This window comes from Homalodisca vitripennis, chromosome 1 (assembly GCF_021130785.1).
Source record: "Homalodisca vitripennis isolate AUS2020 chromosome 1, UT_GWSS_2.1, whole genome shotgun sequence".
Classification (NCBI taxonomy): domain Eukaryota; kingdom Metazoa; phylum Arthropoda; class Insecta; order Hemiptera; family Cicadellidae; genus Homalodisca; species Homalodisca vitripennis.
In genome coordinates this window covers 66,941,602-66,963,213 of record NC_060207.1, presented here as the reverse complement: position 1 = coordinate 66,963,213, position 21,612 = coordinate 66,941,602, and the positions used below count along the sequence as shown (strand labels likewise).

Here is a 21,612-nt window from a genome sequence, read left to right as displayed (position 1 = left end):
TAGTTGTTGACACAATAAAAAGTAGTATTATTATCCTACAGCACATATTTAAAGAAAGACTTTTATAAATGAAGTTTAAATTAATTTTTGATTTGTACATATTTTATACATCGTAGTTTTTAGAGGTTTTGGAAAGGATGAAGTCATCTCTATAAGCTTCTATGCTTCGTAAAGGAAATCTGTGAAAGGTGTTTAAATTTTAAACCGGATCATTTAAAGTAGGCCTACGGTGTAAATTTGTATAGCCTACAACTTTAGCTAAGCTAATTATTTGAGAGAATTGGACAATTTCATGTCTGTATCTATTTTGCCTGTCTACCCGTCTTCCTATCTCGTGAACGGGCTGACCTATAGACTTGAAATTTTGCATGAAGTTTCATTTCTATACAAGCAGCACTGAGTTCAATGATGATGCATTTCACTCTATATGATTTGGCTGATCGTTAACGAACATGTTTACTGCACTGGTCTTATGGGTAACTATTATGGCAACGAGAAAATTACAGAATAAATAATTGTGTAAACAACCTGAGTACAATCATATGATACAGTTGTTTAACACGTACCATAGTAACACACGTGGTTATAGAATTTAAATTTCAGATATAACCTCAGTTAAACTTGTTAAGCGGCATGTGATGTTTAACACTCCTAGTGGTGGATCTTTAAATTTCCGTGAATAACGTTTCAAAGTATTAGCAATTGTCGTAGCAAAACACCTATACGAATTAATCTCCAGTACTAATATTGCATATTCAAGCTGATAAGTCAAGATATTCGTTATCTTCGCACATAAAATCTACCTTTCTTCCGACTACGCCAGATTGGATATCACAAAATAAGATATTTTTTGTATTATGGGGTTAGCTTAGGAAATAACTCCAACATGTGTTTCATAAATGCAGAGCTGATATTTTATTTGTTAAAAACCTTCATAAAGCACATATAAAACCTTTTTAAATATATTTCGGCACAATTTATTTAGGAAACATTTCGTCCAGGCTATAGCGCTTGAACACTTTGCTGGCAATGTCCTTGATTAGCGCCTCCACTGTCTGGTCCACCACTGGTTTCATCTCCTGGAACACCACTTCCCAGTTCTCTTTCATCAAAGTGTTGACAGCTTCTCCTGCAACCAACAAGGCAACATTGATAGAGATGATTCTAGATTGTAAAACTGAATACCTTGTTGACAATGTCGTTGGTTGAACGCCTCCACTGTCTGGTCCTCCACAGGATTCATCTCTTGGAAAACCACTCTCTTGTTCTGTTTTATGAAAGTATTAACAGCTTCTACTACAACCAAAAAGGCAACATTGATAGTGATAATTCTAGATTTATCAACTACACCTTGTTGACAATGACCTTGGTTGAAGCCACCATTGTCTGGTCCACCACAGGTTTCAACACCTGGAATACCACTTTCCAGTTCTCTTCCATCAAAGTGTTGAGAGCTTCTTCTGCAACCAACAAGGCATCATTAATAGTGATAGTTCTAGACTGTACCAATTCCTAGCCTGTACCAATTGAACATCTTGCTGGCATGACCTTGGTTGAACGCCTCCTCTACTTGATCCGCCGCAAGGGCCCTGGAATGCTATAAGTCTGGAGCGCAGAGGAACATTCTGTGTCTAAACCTTCTTTACGTAGAATCGGACTTTTCATACTTGTCTTATGTTATCGTTGTGCCAAACGGAATGTGTGACAATTTTAAGCATTTTAAAGTGTGTGATGTTTCTAAACTGTGTTTAGTTATTTCATTAGACCATATAGCAATATCGCTCCATTTTGTAATTTTGTTATATACTTAATTGAACAATTTAAGTGGCTCATTTTTATTTATTACATACATATTTCATTATATATATATATATATATATATATATATATATATATATATAATTTTATTTTGATTTTATTTTATTTTGATTTTATTTTATTCTGTGTATGGTTTACAAGTGTACTTGACAAAGTTGTAATACAATGAAATATTGTACATAAAAAATTGTAGTTTTCTTTTGAAACTGCTCTAAGAGATATACGTAAATTTATAAACGTTCTGCTATATATTTTCCTCCTTGTTAATGGTTATAGCTAGTACTCCGAAATTAATAATTAATTGTAAGTATTTTCTTAAACTACTAATATGTGTTTAATTATTAGATTTTAATGAAGCGCTTGTAAATGTATAAACTACCATCTTACCTAATTGCTGGTTGCCATTAAACAAGTTGTTCATATGCATCGTGGCCTTCTTCACGAAGATGTCAAACTTGACTTTGTCCAGGTTGAAGAACTCTTTATCGTCTTTCCTGGTGGGATGCCCCATGAGCACAGCCTTTCCGCTCACCGATGCTGTAAGAACATTCCATAACCAATGCAGTATGTCGACCTTCTGGTAGTTAATGTTCGTTAAAGCCTTTTTTATTTTCTAGCTACTCGTATATATAACGTAAACATTTGGTTACTTAGTCAGTAATTACTTAAGTAATAAGTTATCGTTCAACTAATTGAAATATTTCAAGATAAATAGCTTTAGATGTACCTGCTTAAATGCAATAATCAAAATCGAATGTCCTTAATTAATATTAAAGGCTTAATTGGCTTCCGTGTAAATCATTTCCAAGAACTTATAAATGATGTCATATATGCATAAAAATATGTATTTTAAAACTTATTTAATTACTGACCATTACTAGTCGTTTCCATTTATTTATTTGACCAACGGCAATGCCTTTTTAAACATATGAACACGGTGTGAAAACAAATTATATAATATTAATTCTATTTATAAACCTTAACAATAACAATAAACAATAAAGTCAATAATGAGAAAGTAGGAGTATTCGTTCATTATTCCTATATTTATCCTGGTTTAACATTTGTTAAAGCTATTCATTGAAATTATCACACTAAGGTTTATATAACCACAATATATTCCCTTTCATTCCCCATCTTATGCATTCTTCCCTCAATATTGCATTAAACCGTGGAATTAAAAATATTGAATTAATATCAAAGATAATTAATTACTGTATAGAGGAGGATTCACTTCTTACCCAATTACAATTATATAAATGTTCGGATTATGGTTGGTTATGGGTAATGACGGCTATGATACACGGGGGCTATGAATAAAATATAAGTTATATACCAGAAATTCTGTCATAAGGGTGACTGCAATAAGCAGATAGTGACATAATTTATGTCTTAATCTGCTTGTAAATTGTGACTTTTCAAGATGTAAAACTCACTGTAGTTACTCCAGCTGTGGCCGCTGCCCCGGATGGGAAGCACGAGTATCCTCCCCTCTATTTTGGACTCGCCCTCGACATACAGCCAGGGAAGAGTCACTGTGAATTCCATCTTGTAATTCTGCAAGTCAATACTGAGAACTAAACGTTAATAAAATCACAGTCACGCGGTTATGATGGAAATAACAAGTTATTCTATATTACTTTAAACTAGTCCCTAATAGAGAATTGGGAAATACCAAAATGATTAATCTCAAATATCACGTGATTTTAAATCTTATCAACATTAATCAGTATTATTTCATTCGCTACTTTATGCCGATTTTTGGACCTAGTCGTATTTTTATTGTACTCAATTGCAATAAGTTTTCAGTACGAGTTTTTCAAATATCTTGGGAATGCTATAAATTAGATCATTCTTTTTTCGATATCTAGGAGTTCAGAAAAAAGGTCATCGCTTGGATTGCAAAACGCAAGAACGAATAGGAAGTAATCCGCAGTTAGAGGACATTGCATATATGATGTCTTCATTGGAACCTGATTGGAACCAGGTTGGTAACCAGGTTGGAACCTGATGCATTGCATATGGACCTGAATTGGTAATTTAATGAGACCCATAAAAAGTCCCTGTCAACCTTGGCTTTTGGTAAGAACGAATGTCGTCCCTTGCATCTGAATAACCCAATAGAAATCCAGGAGCCATTAACAAAATATCTGTTGATATAACTAATCAATAAGAAGATAACTTGATCGATAGATATAATTCACTGCACAGGATAGCAGTAGGAGATAGTGAAGTTCCCTTAGTGCCTAAACGTGAAATACGAACGAACTTGCAGTGATAATGACTGGAAAACTGATAATCTCATCTCTGATTCCTTGGAAGTAAACCGAGGAGAAAGATATTTCATTGAACTTTAACCCTGGCCTAACATAATTTATTGCACCAACAATCTCCAATTAGCACAAGTAAAAAGTGAAAGAGTGGACTACTATGTTGAATTCTCTCGAAATTTGCATTACACGCTGACTAAAGCAAATTTATTTATTTATTTTCTTTCTTTATTAATTATTTACTCTCCTCTTTCTTCCTGCGAAAAAGAATGTTTCAGTTTATCATAATTATTACTTACTGAAGCAGGACAAGGAACTGTTGCATTGGAACGTTTATTTGCACAACACATAACTTCAATCTAAACTTGTTTAATGCCCACTAGCAATGTCTTACAGGTAGAATACCAGGAATTATTAAATTTGGAATAAATATTCCCATTCACTAGTTACCACGACTAGAAAACTTGTAATAAGGATGAAATAACATGGATGGATTGTGTTAAATCGACTTACTTGGCAGACTTTATTTCATAATTGATCATTCCTCGAAATATTTGATCGGTGGAGATCAGATCAATGGAGACTGGCCCGTTTCCTTGCTTTAAGCGGATCATGGGAACCAGCATCGGATCCAAGGAGCCGATCTTCAAATGAGGAAGTCCTAAAATTAAATTCACATTAAATAGCTTTATATAATACAATTCCCAAAAAACACTGATTTTTATCATAAAATACGAGTAGAAAGAATATTCACGAGAAATTTGTTAGGCATTCTCTTGCCTCCATCATATGGATGTCTCATTTTGAATACATTTAAAGACATTAATCATACGTGGGAAAATAGTCGGCTTCGTCAATTAACCAATACAATTAGAGCATTGCCCAAGTGGTTTTGATCCCACGTTTTACTGAAGACCCTTACTCAATACCCATGGTCACTGGGCTATTAATTAAAGACCCTTTGTAAAGGCGGTACTGTGACAAAACAACTTGGGCACACACTATTTCTACACACCACTCATCTCAGCGGATCCTCATTTGATAATGACTTTATATAGGCTATATCAAACGCATCTTACACTATAACAATTATAAAACTAAATCACGTGTCGTACGGAACCGGTTCACATCGATCGAAACACTACAAATACAATTTAAATCTGAGTCAAAAGATAATACGATTGAGTAGATAACACACTTACAAACGTAACGTAACACAGATGAATTCTAAAATACAAAGATTCTTACAAAATTTTGATACTATTATCCAAGAATAGTAACAGATAATACGATTGAGAAGCGTAAAACAGAAGAATTCTATAATACAAAGATTCTTACAAAATGTTGATATTATTATCCAAGAATAACAAGAAAAGCCTTACAATTAAAAAAGAAACATCTCATCAGATTATCAAAAAGCCGACAGGCTATTACTAAGTAGACATATTAATTAATTTCTGATTAGTTGATGTTCAGCTGTTAGTGATAAATCTCCTTTCAACCCGTCCCTGGTATTGTCAGCTTCAAATTTAAAGGTTGTGTACAATATTTCTCTCTAAGGCAGGGATGAAATATAAAAATACTTAAACTCCGTTAGATGCAGTGTGAAAATGGAAAAATTGAACGATATCATAAAAGGATTTTAACACTTTTTCCAACTGTCAGCAACTGTTCCACATAAAAGGATCCGTTAAGAAGGGTATACTGTGATATCCTTACCTTTTTTCAGAGTTGGTCGCATGTCATTCATTCTGTTGACAACACATTGGCTGAAGTCTGGATCGTTTCGTCCACACCCTATAAACAAATTTTCGATTAATTTCGTAAGCTACAAAACCTCCCTAACTGGAATCATGCGTAGTCTAAAATTACTCAATTTTTACCCTTCCCTAGAAAAACTTTTGAGTTTTTAAGTTGTAAAATATTTGAAATAAATTTAATGTATAGTGAATACTTTAATGTGCTAAAATTATAATACAACTGTCAACAGAGGTGATTCAGGCACAAAACGCTTCTGTGCAGCGGAACAACTCTATGTCAGATTCCACTTATGTGCGAATTGCGCTGTTACTAATAAACGCAACGTCTTTCATGTTTAAATTTATTTACCGATCAGAAGAGTTTAGGAATTTTGATTTGGCATATTGTAGAAGATTTTGGTCCACACGTGTTTAGATGCATGCCAATATTCAACGAGTACAGAAAGGTAAAAAGAATACTTTATTATATTATAAACTAAAACTACTATTATTATACGCTATATACAATAGTGTTAATAGAGGTGTACAATGTTTGTTACTGCTCCAAGTGCTATTCCATGCTAACTTACCACCTTTGGTTTCGCTCAGGCAGATAGGCGCCATAACCAACAGAGGGAAGATGTATCGTAAAATGGATGCCATATTTCTGAAAATTTAGAGAATACATTTTATCACTTGTACGAACAAATGTTTTTATACTATCTGCACATTTGTATTTAAAACTTATTTTAAGAAATGTATTCTAATTACAGTACATTACACTCACAGCTAAGGCGTAAAAAGTAATACTTTATTGACAAATACAAAATACGTACCAGTATTAAGGTATTAAGGAGATATGTCCACGGGTACAACAGCGGCGACTTCCAGTTAAATAGCTCTCCGCTCTAGCCCAATATTCTTTACCTTTAGTTTCATGTGTTCCAGAGCAGCTTTAGTTGATATCTTCATACTGAGTATTACTTTCCTTGTTTAACTGTAATTATGACAATCGCACTAAACAGTTCTCGTTAGATCGTGTATGCAATGTCACTGAATTTCGTTGGTCGATTAATTTCCAAACTAACACTAAATACTGGCACAGAAAGACAAATATGACATTTTATATAATATTAAATATCTCAGCATTCATTGTGATGTTTACTTCTCTTCTATCGAAATAATAATTGAGGACTCCACGTGTAACGTGGAATATTTTTGTTCTCTACGATAATGAGAACAGAATATTGACATTCTGTAAAATTCAAGCAACGAAGTGTGTGTACATGTCATTCAGTTTTTCACGTGCTTCAAGACAAAGTGTAAATTATGACACTTCTTGCCTTGTTGAATCATTGCCTGCACTGTCCACAATGGTAACTCAATTAATAGCACATACTTTGTCGGTTCATTAATTAAAATGTTTATAAAACTAAACCACCCAACATTGAGGACCTAACGAATTATGTATTAGATGTCAAAGTCGAGACTAATCCGAACTGAGATGCTAAAAATATTAGAAAACTGATTTCTACGACAGGACAACACATTGTCAAGAGTATTGAGAGCTGAAGTTGAACGTATGTTATTGGACTTGAGAAATAAAAATATTAGAAAACTGATTTCTACGACAGGACAACACATTGACAATAGTATTGAGAGCTGAAGTTGAACTTATGTTATTGGACTTAAGAAATAAAAATATTAGTAAACTGATTTCTACGACAGGACAACACATTGACAATAGTATTGAGAGCTGAAGTTGAACGTATGTTATTGGACTTAAGAAATAAAAATATTAGTAAACTGATTTCTACGACAGGACAACACATTGACAATAGTATTGAGAGCTGAAGTTGAACGTATGTTATTGGACTTAAGAAATAAAAATATTAGAAAACTGATTTCTACGACAGGACAACACATTGACAATAGTATTGAGAGCTGAAGTTGAACTTATGTTATTGGACTTAAGAAATAAAAATATTAGTAAACTGATTTCTACGACAGGACAACACATTGACAATAGTATTGAGAGCTGAAGTTGAACATATGTTATTGGACTTAAGAAATAAAAATATTAGTAAACTGATTTCTACGACAGGACAACACATTGACAATAGTATTGAGAGCTGAAGTTGAACGTATGTTATTGGACTTAAGAAATAAAAATTATTTCTCAATACAGGTTTGATTAACTTTCGATAACTGAGTTTATTTGTCAAAACTCAACTCGTGTTTACATTAAAGATTGTCGAACTTTGTACTTTGTGTGAAATCTTAGGTAGCGCCATCGAAACATTTTGTGCAACGAGTTTAATTTGGCTATTACAAGCATTCCAATTCGCTTTTCAAATCTCCTCCTTTTTAAACACATCGAAAAAATATTTATAATGTGAAATATTCGTACATAAATAGACGTGAAAAAACGGACTGATGTAGATTTAGACAAATATTTGTGATCTATCTGTTTAATACTATATTTGCATTGTCACTGTATAATTAAAATAAATGACAAACAAATATGTATACGACCCTCAAATGTGTTATTCATGCTTTAGATCTCAATGCCGATAAATTACAATTTTTTACAGTATTTCATAATAAAAACACATATATATACAGCATTTACACAATCAAATAAGACTGAAGTACTGTCACGTGTAGTATTATTAGTATTATTTGTAGTATTTGGTAAATATATTTAAAACCTAACAAAGTAGAAACACAAACATTTAGATATATTTATTATCTTTTTAAACTACGTTTCTTCTCTGTAGTATTCATATAAACTGAGATATCTGTAGGTACAAAAATATACTAGTTTCATTTCAAAGATTTTCGCCTTGAGCAACGTACAATTAAAATAAACTTATATTCTTGTCACATGCACCAGTGTAAGTTTTGACTTGTAATCTTCATGTTAGCTTTATCCCGCTATGGACTTCGAGGTCGAGACGGGACCGAAGAAGTAAGTAGGGACCTTCGATTGTTAATTATAAACATTAACGGTCTAATTATAAATTCTTATGTTTATTGTTGAAAATTCACGAGTATTACATAAATTTTCATTCATACCAAAGTATGTGTAAATATGTAAAGTTTCTTTGGAAGGAAAGGGAGCATAAATCAAATATTCCAATATTTAGAAAGTGAATAAGTATATACGTTTGTATTCCAACTAAATATAAAGCTTTATAAAAACATGGTAAAAATTGTTGAATATTAGGTGGGAGGATTTGAAGATCAAGCTAAGTATCTCGCAGTTAACAGGTAATAATTTATTAGTTTTTCTATCGTACTAATGAAACGGTACGATAGAAAAAAATCTTCCAAGGAAATCTTACAAGAATTCATGCTTTTCTCCTTTGGAAAATATTATAAGCGTCCACGATCAATATTTTTTTACAAACTTAAAAGTTAAATCAAAACTATAGAACTCAGAGTTGCTCTAAAATTAATTATGAAACCCTATCACAAATGATCGTGTACTATATGAAGAGCACTAACCTGTTATTGGATAGAGGAGATGACCAGGTGCTATCAAAAATGATTGGGTACTTATGTGCAGTGTACTAACCTGTTATTAAGAGAGGATAGGACTAGAGCTTGTCCCCCCAAATGATTGAGTACTATGTGAAGAATACTTCCGTGTAATTGATAGAGGAGATGACCAGTTGCTATCACAAATGATTGGGTACTATGTGCAGTGTACTAACCTGTTATTAAAAGAGGATAGACTAGAGCTTGTCCCCCCAAATGATTGCAGTACTATGTGAAGAATACTTCCGTGTAATTGATAGAGGAGATGACCAGTTGCTATCACAAATGATTGGGTACTATGTGCAGTGTACTAACCTGTTATTAAGAGAGGATAGACTAGAGCTTGTCCCCCCAAATGATTGAGAACTATGTGAAGAATACTTCCGTGTAATTGATAGAGGAGAGATGACCAGTTGCTATCACAAATGATTGGGTACTATGTGCAGTGTACTAACCTGTTATTAAGAGAGGATAGACTAGAGCTTGTCCCCCAAATGATTGAGTACTATGTGAAGAATACTTCCGTGTAATTGATAGAGGAGATGACCAGTTGCTATCACAAATGATTGGGTACTATGTGCAGTTGTACTAACCTGTTATTAAGAGAGGATAGACTAGAGCTTGTCCCCCCAAATGATTGAGAACTATGTGAAGAATACTTCGTGTAATTGATAGAGGAGATGACAGTTGCTATCACAAATGATTGGGTACTATGTGCAGTGTACTAACCTGTTATTAAGAGAGGATAGACTAGAGCTTGTGTCCCCCAAATGATTGAGAACTATGTGAAGAATACTTCCGTGTAATTGATAGAGGAGATGACCAGTTGCTATCACAAATGATTGGGTACTTTGTGCAGTGTACTAACCTGTTATTAAGAGAGGATAGACTAGAGCTTGTCCCCCCAAATGATTGAGTACTATGTGAAGAATACTTCCGTGTAATTGATAGAGGAGATGACCAGTTGCTATCACAAATGATTGGGTACTATGTGCAGTGTACTAACCTGTTATTAAGAGAGGATAGACTAGAGCTTGTCCCCCCAAATGATTGAGAACTATGTGAAGAATACTTCCGTGTAATTGATAGAGGAGATGACCAGTTGCTATCACAAATGATTGGGTACTATGTGCAGTGTACTAACCTGTTATTAAGAGAGGATAGACTAGAGCTTGTCCCCCCAAATGATTGAGTACTATGTGAAGAATACTTCCGTGTAATTGATAGAGGAGATGACCAGTTGCTATCACAAATGATTGGGGTACTATGTGCAGTGTACTAACCTGTTATTAAGAGAGGATAGACTAGACCTTGTCCCCCCAAATGATTGAGTACTATGTGAAGAATACTTCCGTGTAATTGATAGAGGAGATGACCAGTTGCTATCACAAATGATTGGGTACTATGTGCAGTGTACTAACCTGTTATTAAGAGAGGATAGACTAGAGCTTGTCCCCCCAAATGATTGAGAACTATGTGAAGAATACTTCCGTGTAATTGATAGAGGAGATGACCAGTTGCTATCACAAATGATTGGGTACTATGTGCAGTGTACTTAACCTGTTATTAAGAGAGGATAGACTAGAGCTTGTCCCCCCAAATGATTGAGTACTATGTGAAGAATACTTCCGTGTAATTGATAGAGGAGATGACCAGGTGCTATCACCAAATGATTGGGTACTATGTGCAGTGTACTAACCTGTTATTAAGAGAGGATAGACTAGAGCTTGTCCCCCCCAAATGATTGAGTACTATGTGAAGAATACTTCCGTGTAATTGATAGAGGAGATGACCAGTTGCTATCACAAATGATTGGGTACTATGTGCAGTGTACTAACCTGTTATTAAGAGAGGATAGACTAGACTTGTCCCCCCCCAAATGATTGATGAGAACTATGTGAAGAATACTTCCGTGTGTAATTGATAGAGGAGATGACCAGTTGCTATCACAAATGATTGGGTACTATGTGCAGTGTTACTAACCTGTTATTAAGAGAGGATAGACTAGAGCTTGTCCCCCCAAATGATTGAGAACTATGTGAAGAATACTTCCGTGTAATTGATAGAGGAGATGACCAGTTGCTATCACAAATGATTGGGTACTTTGTGCAGTGTACTAACCTGTTATTAAGAGAGGATAGACTAGAGCTTGTCCCCCCAAATGATTGAGTACTATGTGAAGAATACTTCCGTGTAATTGATAGAGGAGATGACCAGTTGCTATCACAAATGATTGGGTACTATGTGCAGTGTACTAACCTGTTATTAAGAGAGGATAGACTAGAGCTTGTCCCCCCAAATGATTGAGTACTATGTGAAGAATACTTCCGTGTAATTGATAGAGGAGATGACCAGGTGCTATCACAAATGATTGGGTACTATGTGCAGTGTACTAAACCTGTTATTAAGAGAGGATAGACTAGAGCTTGTCCCCCCAAATGATTGAGTACTATGTGAAGAATACGTCCGTGTAATTGATAGAGGAGATGACCAGATGCTATCAAAAATGATTGGGTACTATGTGCAGTGTACTAACCTGTTATTAGAGAGGATAGACTAGAGCTTGTCCCCCCAAATGATTGAGTACTATGTGAAGAATACTTCCGTGTAATTGATAGAGGAGATGACCAGATGCTATCCCAAATGATTGGGTACTATGTGCAGTATACTAACCTGTTATTAAGAGAGGATAGTCTAGAGCTTGTCCCCCCAAATGATTGAGGACTATGTGAAGATTACTAACCTTTTATTGAGAGAGGAGAGACTAGATCTTATTCCAAATCGTGTATGATGTAAAGAATACTAACCAGATTGTATTGAGAGTTGAAATGATCATATTCTATGCCAAATTATGGGTACTATGCGAAAAGTTCTAACCAATTACAATTGAGAAGAGTCATGACTAGACCCTATCCCAAATGATATTGCACGATTTAAAGATTATGCCCTGTTGTTATTGAGAGAGGAGATGACTTTGTGATGTATGAATTATACAACCGTTGCCCTTGGTGACTGGTGGCTTTACTGACTGCTTAGGTAGTCAAATAAGGCTCTTAAAAAGGTGATAAATACAAGTTCTGTCTTTCCTCTAAGTAACAACAGGGGAATGAAGACAGTATAGAGTCCGGTCGTGACACAGCAAACTGTTGGTTCGAGTTGCCTTTCTGAACCAACAGCCAAAGTTGCTAGTGTTCACGGGCGACTTGGAAATTAAGGTCACAAAATCCATTTGCAATCTTGTTCGATTTCATTTTCATTGATTATTTTTTATGCTCTGATTTATATTAGTTTAAAACACTGACAATGAGGAAGTAATTTACTGAACATGTATTTCACAAATATATTACATTCCGTAGTTTTTGTGTTCATAAGTGTAGAAATTTTAAATTTTAGCATATTTTGTATATTAAAAATGTATTTACAGAAACGGATTTCATATTTAGACAAAAAAATTTTTTATTATATCCTGGAAATGTGTCTTTTTTATAAAGATTTTAGTTGATTATTCATTATTAAAGCTGTACTTTTTATGTCTACGACAGAGTTGTAGAATAAAAGCTATAAGTACTACAGCAGTTTCAAAAACAAACAATTTACAATAGAACAACAGATGACTAAACGTGTAGAGCGAGCGCTGTACAATATGAACTCTGTTACGTGAGAAATTAATTATAGTTGTATAACGGTTTCACTCATGTCTTAAAGACCAAGATTTCTTAACTGTTACATAAATAATCACGATTAACTACGAAGAGTCTTTGTTATTTTAATATGCACGTGACTCAAGAGAGTGCTTATTTCACAAGGGCAAAATGTAATGACTACTTTAGATGAAACAATAACACAGTAGCATTCATAGATGTATGTTGTTTTGTCTGGCCGTTACGTATGGTTTTTACTTCTTGATTTTCAATCTTATACCCTTAGTTTTTTAAACTGATTATTTTTGGTCACCAACGATTGGAATTTGAGGAAAGCCGTATCAAAATTAAATATCTTAAAAATGCTTTAATTAGTATTATTATATAAGATCGAGAAACAGCTTTGTCATTTTGTGTAACAAAACCCGCTAAAAGACAAGGCAGTACGACAGACCACGTGTCATGTAGGGTTTTGCTAATGTTAGAGTGAGGGACATTCCATGGAGGAAGGAACATGCAACGTCGTCAAACTCAATGTTAGAAATTAATTTTCATGCAAAATATCGTCTATTGCTCGATTTATTTCTTGAGATATCCTGCAGACAGGCGGAAAGAAGAAATATGTTGCCAGCCCGCTGAACAATTCTCTAATACATAACTTCGTAAAATCTACAAAACTTCGAATTATGTATAAAATCAAACTTATTCGACTTAATCACTAATGTCTTTTAGGAAATCATATACTTAACTTTTATAAGTCATTTTTCTTTTAATTACAACTTAAAAAATTAACCAAGCAAAAATTTTTACTAATAAAATGCATTTTTTTAACTGCATAAACAATAAGGCACTTAAAGTATCGGTTAAAGCCCTTTAGTTACAATCAGATATTTTATTATGTCACCTCTTCGGGTACCATTAAGAAATATTTGTATGCTAAATTCGACATCTTATATAGTCTGAGGTATGAAAATGGTGAAATGTAAATGCACAGCGTGCAGGGAAATAAGTGAAACTAAAAGTAAATACCTAATGCTCGAGGAGACCGAAGTTCACGCACTGACGCTGACGGTTAGCTGTTGGACTCAAGGTCAACAACTCTCGGTCACTAGGTTAGCGGCATTAGTAGAGGCGGCCGAGGTCTGGGAGTGGGGTATAATTATGTGACACAGGGCCGCCGATCTTTAGTGCTAACAGAACCAGTCTTCTCTTTGTAAAATAAATTAAAAGAACCTTTACTGAGGTAAGAAAGGAAGGATAGTGGTTTTCATCACTAGGATCAAAAATTATAGTCTCGGTGCGCAATCGTATTTTACAAACAATGCGATCCAAAAACTATTTTTGGATCCCTTCAGACTAATATGACTCCAGATTTCAGGAGTCAAGTCTGCAAGAGCATGAGATTTCAGATGCTGCACGTAAGAGGAAGGTGAACTGAAGCTAAACTCAACATTCGCATCAAAACAGACGTGTTTTTTGCGTTTACTTTTCTGAAATCTTGAGCTTAGCGCGCTGAAACATCTTAAATGTGCGCCAGCTGATTTTTTCAGATCTCTGCTACATGGTAACGAAAAACAATCACTTTATGGACCAACTTAAGTATCAACATTAGCTATCATTTGTATAATGTGATAAACTTATTTCTATAATATTAAAAAGTATTGTTCAATAATTTAGTATTGGTTGAAGATACGTGCCAAGGTGAAACTTATAGCTGAGGCTAGTAGATCATATTAAGGGCTGACATTTTAGTACCAAACAACTATCAAACAGTTCCTTACTTAAAGTTTGTTTTTGAAGTAAGAATAAGATGTTTTACTTCCAATGAAAGATAGTACATTCTCGAATGCTTCATATCATGTTCTCCTTAAAAGAACGAAATTTACATAGGTTCAGCTTTATATCAACATTTTGTCTCCTGTAAGATCCCTTCAGAGAGAAGTTCTTATTCCAATAAACAATCATATACATAACACGTTCCACGACACTTACATATTACATCACAATGTATTCCAATGTTGGCATTACTTTCAGGGGTGGACACCCCATTCGCGTTAATTTCTTCCTTGATTGCAGTGACGCGGTGGTCGCAAGCAGTGAACCAATAATATCAATCATCTCAATTTTCTTAAGAAAATAAAAAGAAAGATCTATTAACTTTTACAGATTTTGATTTTGACCTATTTACCTGCTTTGAAATAATAGATAAGAAAAAACATACCAAGAGCTTAAACGATAAACAAGCCTGTGAAACATGTGTCATTAAATTTTTTTTTATCTCATTTAAGCCTCACCTCAGCTATACCGGCTTCGAAGTGCACTGGTTTTTTATTTAAAAAGTACAAAGTACATGATTGGATCTCCCCGAGATTTGAACCCGTGATCTATCGGTTAGAGAGCCGAGACTATGACCATTAGTCTACGGATGAAGACAAAAATATTGTTGAACACGATAATACGTACTGCTGCACATGATGCATGTGGTAAGGGTCACTTCAGCACAACCCAGACTGTACAGACTACTCATATAGGTGTACCTTATTTACTGTATAATCTATTGAACCGTAACTGCTGCACATGATGCATGTGGTAAGGGTCACTTCAGCACAACCCAGACTGTACAGACTACTCATGTAGGTGTACCTTATTTACTGTATAATCTATTGAACCGTAACTGCTGCACATGATGCACGTGGTAAGGGTCACTTCAGCACAACCCAGACTGTACAGACTACTCATATAGGTGTACCTTATTTACTGTATAATCTATTGAACCGTAATTGCTGCACATGATGCATGTAGTAAGGGTCACTTCAGCACAACCCAGACTGTACAGACTACTCATGTAGGTGTACCTTATTTACTGTATAATCTATTGAACCGTAATTGCTGCACATGATGCATGTAGTAAGGGTCACTTCAGCACAACCCAGACTGTACAGACTACTCATGTAGGTGTACCTTATTTACTGTATAATCTATTGAACCGTAATTGCTGCACATGATGCATGTGGTAAGGGTCACTTCAGCACAACCCAGACTGTACAGACTACTCATGTAGGTGTACCTTATTTACTGTATAATCTATTGAACCGTAATTGCTGCACATGATGCATGTAGTAAGGGTCACTTCAGCACAACCCAGACTGTACAGACTACTCATGTAGGTGTACCTTATTTACTGTATAATCTATTGAACCGTAATTGCTGCACATGATGCATGTGGTAAGGGTCACTTCAGCACAACCCAGACTGTACAGACTACTCATGTAGGTGTACCTTATTTACTGTATAATCTATTGAACCGTAACTGCTGCACATGATGCACGTGGTAAGGGTCACTTCAGCACAACCCAGACTGTACAGACTACTCATATAGGTGTACCTTATTTACTGTATAATCTATTGAACCGTAATTGCTGCACATGATGCATGTAGTAAGGGTCACTTCAGCACAACCCAGACTGTACAGACTACTCATGTAGGTGTACCTTATTTACTGTATAATCTATTGAACCGTAATTGCTGCACATGATGCATGTGGTAAGGTTCACTTCAGCACAACCCAGACTGTACAGACTACTCATGTAGGTGTACCTTATTTACTGTATAATCTATTGAACCGTAATTGCTGCACATGATGCATGTGGTAAGGGTCACTTCAGCACAACCCAGACTGTACAGACTACTCATGTAGGTGTACCTTATTTACTGTATAATCTATTGAACCGTAATTGCTGCACATGATGCATGTGGTAAGGGTCACTTCAGCACAACCCAGACTGTACAGACTACTCATGTAGGTGTACCTTATTTACTGTATAATCTATTGAACCGTAATTGCTGCACATGATGCATGTAGTAAGGGTCACTTCAGCACAACCCAGACTGTACAGACTACTCATGTAGGAGTACCTTATTTACTGTATAATCTTTTGAACCGTAATTGCTGCACATGATGCACGTGGTAAGGGTCACTTCAGCACAACCCAGACTGTACAGACTACTCATGTAGGTGTACCTTATTTACTGTATAATCTATTGAACCGTAATTGCTGCACATGATGCATGTAGTAAGGGTCACTTCAGCACAACCCAGACTATACAGACTACTCATGTAGGAGTACCCTATTTACTGTATAATCTTTTGAACCGTAATTGCTGCACATGATGCACGTGGTAAGGGTCACTTCAGCACAACCCAGACTGTACAGACTACTCATGTAGGTGTACCTTATTTACTGTATAATCTATTGAACCGTAATTGCTGCACATGATGCATGTAGTAAGGGTCACTTCAGCACAACCCAGACTGTACAGACTACTCATGTAGGTGTACCTTATTTACTGTATAATCTATTGAGCCGTAATTGCTGCACATGATGCATGTAGTAAGGGTCACTTCAGCACAACCCAGACTGTACAGACTACTCATGTAGGTGTACCTTATTTACTGTATAATCTATTGAACCGTAACTGAGGAAGTAACATCGAAATGCCAAACTAGTGTTACCACAGCGCATTCTACGCTAATACAAACAGTAAGTAATATTTTGCGAGATTGGAGAGGTTGTTGTGTAGAATGTACCGTTTGTTATATTGCATTCTGTAATAGGGGAAAGTATGAATAGTAAACAAACAATTTTAGTTGCATCTTTGACTACGAAACTTCTTTATAGTCTGTGGAAATAAACATTCCGCCACATAATAATGTATTGTCACAATGACACTTTTGCACTTCCTACTTAGCACTTTCTGATAAATTCGTCTAAATTAATTACTTTACACTTTTCTGTGATCAAAAATAACACAAATTATCCATTATATATTATTTGTTTTACAGGACATCCAGTTAAACTCTTTTCATGTAATATTAAACACGTTAAAACACAATAAAATAGCAAACAAACTTAAACATATTAGTATACGCACTATGATTGTTTGAGTAATTGTTTTAAAAGTTGCCATGAGACCGAAGAATCGTAATTCAATACCATGGTGTCATAATGAAAATTTTAATTTAATAGTATAACAGCAAAGTATGTTAGGACCGATATTATACCTTGTAAAGGAATTTGATGAAATAAGCCTAACTATATATGTATACGGATGATACCGCACTATTAATGACATATAAGAATAATGTGGTGTTATGACTTTGGTTTAACATTCAGCGGAAAGAAATACAAAGCTATGCATATTCATTCACCGATGTTAAAGAGTGCGAACTTAAAAATAAAACTACATTCTTATTGTTGTCTCCATAATTTTCTGTAAACTAAAATTAAAATGGTATTAACTGTGATATACTTAATAAGTTAGGAGGTAAAGTTTGTTGAGCACAGTGAGATGATTTGTTTTTAGTATGTTCGCTAAAGATTTAATCGATTACAGCTACATAGTTAATATGTAATTTGTTAATTACATTCAACAATTAATTCTAATGAGCCTGTTGAGGAATTTCTCTAAAGCAATTGTTTGTATTACGTATATTTCTGAATAATAAATTATTAAATAATACATTTAAATACAAATTCATGGTTGGTTAATTCTTTTTTTCAATTACCAGTTTTTTCTATTATCAGTTAGTCAATGATCAAAGAGTCATTGAAAAGTCTCAAGATGTAACATGTTACTTTGTTTCACTAGAAACTTCATCAATGATTGTTTACATTAGCCAACTGTACAATTGAACTTGAACCCCTAAAAAAGCAGCATAGATTACCCCTCGTTTTATTCTTATCGTTTCTGTTTTTGTTGACGAAATATGGTGTAAGAAATATTTTGTCACGACTGATAGAGTTCATTTTATAAATCCTCCCTTGTTTGGACTTTCTAAATCTAATTGCAGTTTTTTGTTTTTTTTTTTACTGCAATAACTGCAAATTAGGTAAATAAACAATTAATAACTACAGTGTACTAAAAACAGAAAATCTCAAACAATAGAGTTTTAAGCGCACTTGTGCAACATGTTATCCAGGTTAGTAGTAAATATTAATAAACAATTTTTCATTTGAAATAAATACTTAACTACTTTATGTGGTGAGTTTTAACATACGTACAGTTTTATCAGTTTTATAAACACAAATAAACTAAAAATAATCAATTAGTGTAGTGAACAAACAAATCATTTTTAGAAATCACGTGTGTTCATACTATTAGCATGTATTTTAGTATTAAAAAAGGTGGTCGAGACTCCCTTGTTAATAATATATAATTGTTGAAAATTATTATAGAGTCGTCATAAAAATTGGATAATTAATGAAGATTAATAAATTAATCTTCAATGTTTATATTTCCTATTGAAAACCATGCTTAAATCTAAATAGAAAGAAAGTTTTGACCATGCCAATAGAGGGTATTTACGATTATTACGTACTTAAATAAATTATTTAGTTGATGTGATAACAATGTGTGACAGAAGGTAATTTAGTTTATTTTGAATGGAAAAACTGTTCTCATTATTTTAATCAAGTACGAAATTACAAACCCATAAAGAAATGTGTAATATGAGTTTATGTAAAACCTCGTTAGAGAGCGAGGTCTGCTCTTCATTGAACCACACGTACACATAACACGGCATAACATTACATAAGTGAAGTGACTGACTGACCTATCCATTTTACAATTAGTTTACTAGTCTGCTTTATTTAATTCAAAACTAATGAATTAAGATTTCAATAACGCAATCATCTACAATGTGATGACTATTCTTCTCAGATTATTTTAAAAGTTCTCCAAACAAGCTTTCCTTAAGATGGTAAAGTAGGTTTTTGGTTTAATTAATTTAAATACAAATAACTAGAGGTGCCATTTGCCTCTACGTCCCACTTATTATTAATAAGAGGTTTAATTTATGTTTCATTCTACTTTAAATACATTTCAAAGTCACAGCCCTTTAGAATAACTTGCATGAAGACAAGAAAAGTAGACTGCATTCTTTGATCATTCTAAGAAGAATTGCTGCTAGATCGATTAAACTTTTCGGAATTGCAGATAATTCATTCTGATACTTATGTATAAAAAACCTCAAGGGAATAGCTGAAAATAATTATAACAATTTTTACTGTGTGTACATAAATTTAAAAATAACGACACGTTTTGATTAATTGTAACTTAAAGAAATTATATTTTTCAAAAGACTGTGAGTGAGAAAGTTGCAACTTTTTAATATGAAATACGCCTTATATAGTTTGATGAACACAAAAATAATTATAAAATTCTTATCTTCAGTTACTTTTCCGTGAGCTTTATTTCGAGTTGGCCAAAATTACTATTTTATGTCTCTGATTCGTTTCAAAATTATTGAAACTAGCTAAACACTATTTTATCATTTACCAGTTTTCATTAAAATTATCCTAAAAGAAACCGATTCAACCACCTCAACGTTAAAAACCTTAAGTAACAGCGTTAGCATTACCAACAGCTTCTAGGATATTGAAGATATTTGTGTTTCCGGGGCCCAAGAACAACAAAACATTTGAAGTCCAAGCTTATGTAAAGCGTGCGCTTACGAAACAAGTATGATAAGAAGTCTTCCCGTGCACTGCACACGTCTATTTACCTTCTGGTGAGGGAGATTGGATAAAGCGGGAGAATTCCGTTCCGCAGAAGAGGAAGTCTTGGCGGAGTGGTCATTGGCGAGCAGCCCAGGTCCGGTCCTCGCTTTCACCTCCGCGGCAACCGGCGCATAACTCGCGCATAACCTGTTGTCGGTCGAGATATTACTTCATGCTGCACGTCACCGGCAGTGACATACCCGTCACACTCATTGACGTCACCAACATAGGGCTCTTGCTACGTTTTCCTTGAAAGGAATTTGTTGGATTTTGAGTGTGGTGTTTTTTTCCTTACTTTCTCGCGTTTATTGAACACTCTTCGTCAGTTGTCTTGTCTCTGAAAGACAAAATATTTCGAACTACTCATTTGGTAATAATATTATAATAATAATCTCTTTATTGCATTCTTTTAACAATTTTTACATCGTATCGCAATCGTCAATAGTTTAAGTCAATTTACACGATTTCATCCACACATTCACACAACCTCATACTCACAATTCTTACAATCATTCAGGTCACAATCGCATTAACCTCAGATCCAGCAATCTCAAATATCCCAGCGGCTTGACATGAATTCATCAACAGAGTAGAAAGCCTTGGACTCCAAAAGGAGTTTGAGACGCATTTTAAATTGATTTTGATTATTGGAAATTTTGATTTCTTCAGGGAGCCTATTGATAAGTCTGACACCAACTTCTTGCGGTAGATTTTGCGCTAATGTCAATCTGCGTTGATGCGTGCGAAAGTTGTCCCTGCCTCTAGTTTCATATTGATGAACGTTCCTGCCACGAATCAAGGTGCACCTTGATCTGCAGTACATGATCACCTCAAAAATATAGAGGCAAGGCAGTCAGCAATCTCAACTCCCTGAAAGATTCCCTACACGACTCTCTATAATTCAAATTTTTAATGATTCTGACAGCTTTTTTCTGGAGTCTAAAGACCGCGCTCCATTTTGTTTTTTGCACAACTTCCCCAAAGTCTTATCCCATACGCAAAATAAGCATGGAGTAGGCCATAGTAGGCAATTTTTAAAACT

The 21,612-nt window shown here is 34.5% G+C and overlaps 1 protein-coding gene across 4 annotated transcripts; it reads right to left on the bottom strand.

The window, feature by feature from the left end:
- Positions 1–887: 887 nt before the first annotated feature.
- LOC124363855 (protein takeout-like) lies at positions 888–20,700 on the bottom strand. 4 transcript variants are annotated; one of them, XM_046819120.1, is made up of 7 exons: positions 20,576–20,700; positions 6,418–6,500; positions 5,808–5,885; positions 4,602–4,749; positions 3,255–3,388; positions 2,206–2,355; positions 888–1,129 (listed from the first exon to the last, which is right to left on the bottom strand). In XM_046819120.1, exons 1-7 carry the CDS (start codon positions 20,647–20,649, stop codon positions 978–980), a joined length of 819 nt encoding a protein of 272 aa, XP_046675076.1. In that variant the 5' UTR covers positions 20,650–20,700; the 3' UTR covers positions 888–977. The 4 variants fall into 4 exon arrangements, with proteins under 4 accessions (XP_046675076.1, XP_046675084.1, XP_046675100.1 ...); XM_046819128.1 differs by having other exon boundaries at positions 6,418–6,494; XM_046819144.1 differs by lacking the exon at positions 20,576–20,700 and adding an exon at positions 14,041–14,130.
- Between the last annotated feature and the right edge of the window lie 912 nt (positions 20,701–21,612).

Bases quoted from the DNA above. Each gene is read 5' to 3' on its own strand.
- LOC124363855 (XM_046819120.1), bottom strand. From the start codon at position 20,649: ATGACCACTCCGCCAAGACTTCCTCTTCTGCGGAACGGAATTCTCCCG. The intron at 6,501-20,575 runs GTAAATAGACGT...TATTCTCTAAAT, and splicing joins CCAATCTCCCTCACCAGAAG to TTTCAGAAATATGGCATCCA. The intron at 3,389-4,601 runs GTAAGTCGATTT...TTTAGTTCTCAG, and splicing joins TATGAAATAAAGTCTGCCAA to TATTGACTTGCAGAATTACA.